This window comes from Drosophila innubila, unplaced genomic scaffold, assembly GCF_004354385.1.
Source record: "Drosophila innubila isolate TH190305 unplaced genomic scaffold, UK_Dinn_1.0 63_U_U, whole genome shotgun sequence".
Classification (NCBI taxonomy): domain Eukaryota; kingdom Metazoa; phylum Arthropoda; class Insecta; order Diptera; family Drosophilidae; genus Drosophila; species Drosophila innubila.
The window spans coordinates 1-3,099 of NW_022995694.1; the positions used below are offsets into that span (position 1 = coordinate 1).

Sequence of the window (3,099 nt, forward strand, 5' to 3'; positions counted from 1 at the left end):
AAAAAAAAAAAAAAAACCAGTTGATCATGCCTTATTTTAACTAAATTGTGCCTACAGGGTATACCCTGTAATAAGTGCGTGTCTAGCTGTCATATCAAACATAATTATGATGTGCGATTTGTCGTGCTTGTATAATAAGTATCTATGCCACGATATTCGCAGGTGAAGCCACTCTACGATCGCTACCAGCGTGACATTGAGCTGCATCTGTGGGAGCCCATCAATCGCTTCTGGGCGGAGTGCTATGAGGCATGCAAGGCGGCATCGAAGCAACGCGCCAGTTTTCAAGCAACAAATCGTCGGGTGTTCCAGCAAAAGATCTATATGCCATGGAAGGTGCGTCAGGTGGAGGAGATGCAACGATTGCAGTCAGCGGCAATGCAACACAAGACGAATGATAATCACATACGGAAGAAATGGAAGACCGCCAAGCGTTTCTTATACGGCCCTAGGGGGCCCTGGTATACCGGGTAAGCAGAGACCCTCTTCACATATAACCATTATGAAATCACACAAAATTCAGCATTTTAATTAAGGCGACAATTGCAATCGGGCGTGCGGCCAACGTAAATGATTATATATTATGAGTCGACTCGACTCGACTCGACTCGAGACAGTTAATCACCTTCAAACGCAGTCACATATCTAACTGTAAGATATATTTATATATATATATTGTTGTGTGTATATATATGTTATTGCAAGTTACAAGTGTGTGGACAGGTAATTGTTTTGTGTTCATTTCACTGTAAAATGCTAACAAATGCACTCATTAATGACTCCCTCTCTCTCTCTTACGGTCTGTCTGTCTCTCTTTTTCTTGGTATGTGTGCGCGTGTGTGGCTGCCACAGCGAGTCGTCTCCCAGCTGGTGGCAACAATGGGCACAAATTAAATATTTAATAAACATATAACTTTAAGCGGCTTCTGCTAAAAATATACATTTGAACAATTAGCAATTTCACTTTTGAGACGGAAAGATAGAGAGAGATGGAGAGAGAGACAGATAAATAGATTATTAATTGCTCTGTCTAGCAGGTAGTACCCCTAAGGCATTAAAGTAGGCCCCCCACGTGTTCTTAATTAGAATCGATTGTCTGGTCTTATATAAATATATTATGATCTCTCTCTACTTGGAAAGCTATGACGAAAGCGATCGTATATGATCATTTTAAGATCATTATATGAAAATAAAACGAGTGCTTGTGATCTGTAGATGATATATTATTAATATTTTGAAATAGTTTCGTGTGATCTATTTGTTACATACAATCGCGTGTGATCGTTATAAAACTTAAAATATAATACAAAAACGATCGCTAGAAAAATATATATAAACCATGCCCTGTAAATTTAAGACTTTCCCAATCTAAGATCAATCTAAAGAACTTTTTTATCCAACAAATATGCTTTCGTTTTTCAAAAATTTCGAAATTAAGTATAAGTATACTCTAAATAATCTGTAGTCTTATAGGGTATTCCAAAATTTACATATTGAAATTAGTTTTACTTTCATTGATATCGTTTTTTTTTTTCTTCATTTTTTATGGAGTTTTTAATGGCATTTCTCCCATTGTATTGCTTAAAGCTTTCGCTACGTTGAGGCGATTCATCAGTTGGAGGTGCGATTAAAATTACGATTTAATTTTATTAAATCATCAAAAACAATTTTATGCAACCCACAAATGTAGCAAGTGTAACTTATTAGTTGTCGAGTGCAATTTGAATGCATAACTAAAGTAAAGTAGGAAAGTTCCCTGAATTTAACTTTCAATTAGTTGGAATTATATTACAGTCTTAACGTGGCTAACTAGCAAACTATCAATTACTTAATCAAGTCTACTATCTAGCAGTTTGGGCGTAGACCTTGTGGCATTTTCGAATTTGCATTGACGGTCAAAGCAATCCACTGTGTGGTGCGTGAGTTGATAAAGCTTATGTTCTAAGGTCGAGCCATTCACGGGCTTAAAAACAAGTTGCAAATTGCAGTTCCAGTTCCAGTTCTAGTTCGCCTTAGTGACACCAGTTTGCATTGACAATGAATCAATAGTCTAATGAACTTTCTATTAAATTGTTAATGATTATTTAATTTTAATAGATTTTATAGTTTATTTTCTTTATCGCGGTCGAAACAGCCTTAAGATTAAGAAGACAAGAAATATACATGAAAGGCGTCGAATGTGAGTGTAGATCCGGGGAGGATTCCCCAAAGTATGTATGTGTATGTACATGTAGAGTATTATCGATAAATCGCTCTTTCATTTCAACTAATACTACAACTATCGACTATCGATAGGCCAAAAGCAAATCCATTTTATTCGCTTCGGCCAATTCAAGGAGAAGTTACGTGATTCGGCGCTTGGCAAGAGGTCGGCAACGTTGTGGTTGTAATTGTGATTCGGATGCAGTGTTCTTCACAGGATTTCTTTGACTTAGTGATAGGCCAGCGGAGAGTAGCCGGTAGGTCCATGATAGGCAGGAGCCAGAGCAGGAGCGTAAGCGGGAGCGTGATAAGCAGGAGCCAAAGCAGGCGCATAGGCGGGCAACTTGGCCACCAATGGAGCGTGCAGGAGCGGAGCAGGAGCCAGGACCTTGGCCACCGGAGCCACAGCCTTAACCACGGCGCCTTCGCGACGCACTACGGCATTGAAACCATGAACAGGATCGGCTGTGTACTCCACAATACGACGCGTGCCGTCGGCTTCGATCAAGGAGTAGGCACCTTGGACCACATCGCCGCTGCGAGACTCCTGCTGGCTCTTGACATCGCCAGTGGAATGATCCTGTGATCGGAGAGAGGGAAAAGTGAAAAAAATTATTACTGTTGAATTTGCCGCATCATTTACATAGAAAAATCAATTTTTCTCAGTGTGCGGTTGAATTTGCCACATCTTTTACATAGAAAAATCAGGAGTCTTGGGATAAAAACTATTTGATAGACTCTGGTTATTCCATTTCAAAAATAAAAATGTATATTCTAAAATCAAGAAACTTAAGCTTGAATTCTAGACTGTATTTTTCTCAGTGTGCGGTTGAATTTGTCACATCTTTTATATAGAAAAATCAGGAGTCTTGGGATAAAAACAATCCCAAACGGTTT

The 3,099-nt window shown here is 38.9% G+C and overlaps 1 protein-coding gene across 1 annotated transcript; it reads right to left on the reverse strand.

The window, feature by feature from the left end:
* Positions 1-2,076: 2,076 nt before the first annotated feature.
* LOC117793266 (cuticle protein 18.6) lies at positions 2,077-2,782 on the reverse strand (the record flags this gene model as incomplete). The annotated part of the gene is made up of 1 exon (XM_034633550.1): positions 2,077-2,782. A coding segment is annotated over one exon (351 nt), but the record flags the coding sequence as incomplete, so codon positions are not given.
* Positions 2,783-3,099: the final 317 nt, after the last annotated feature.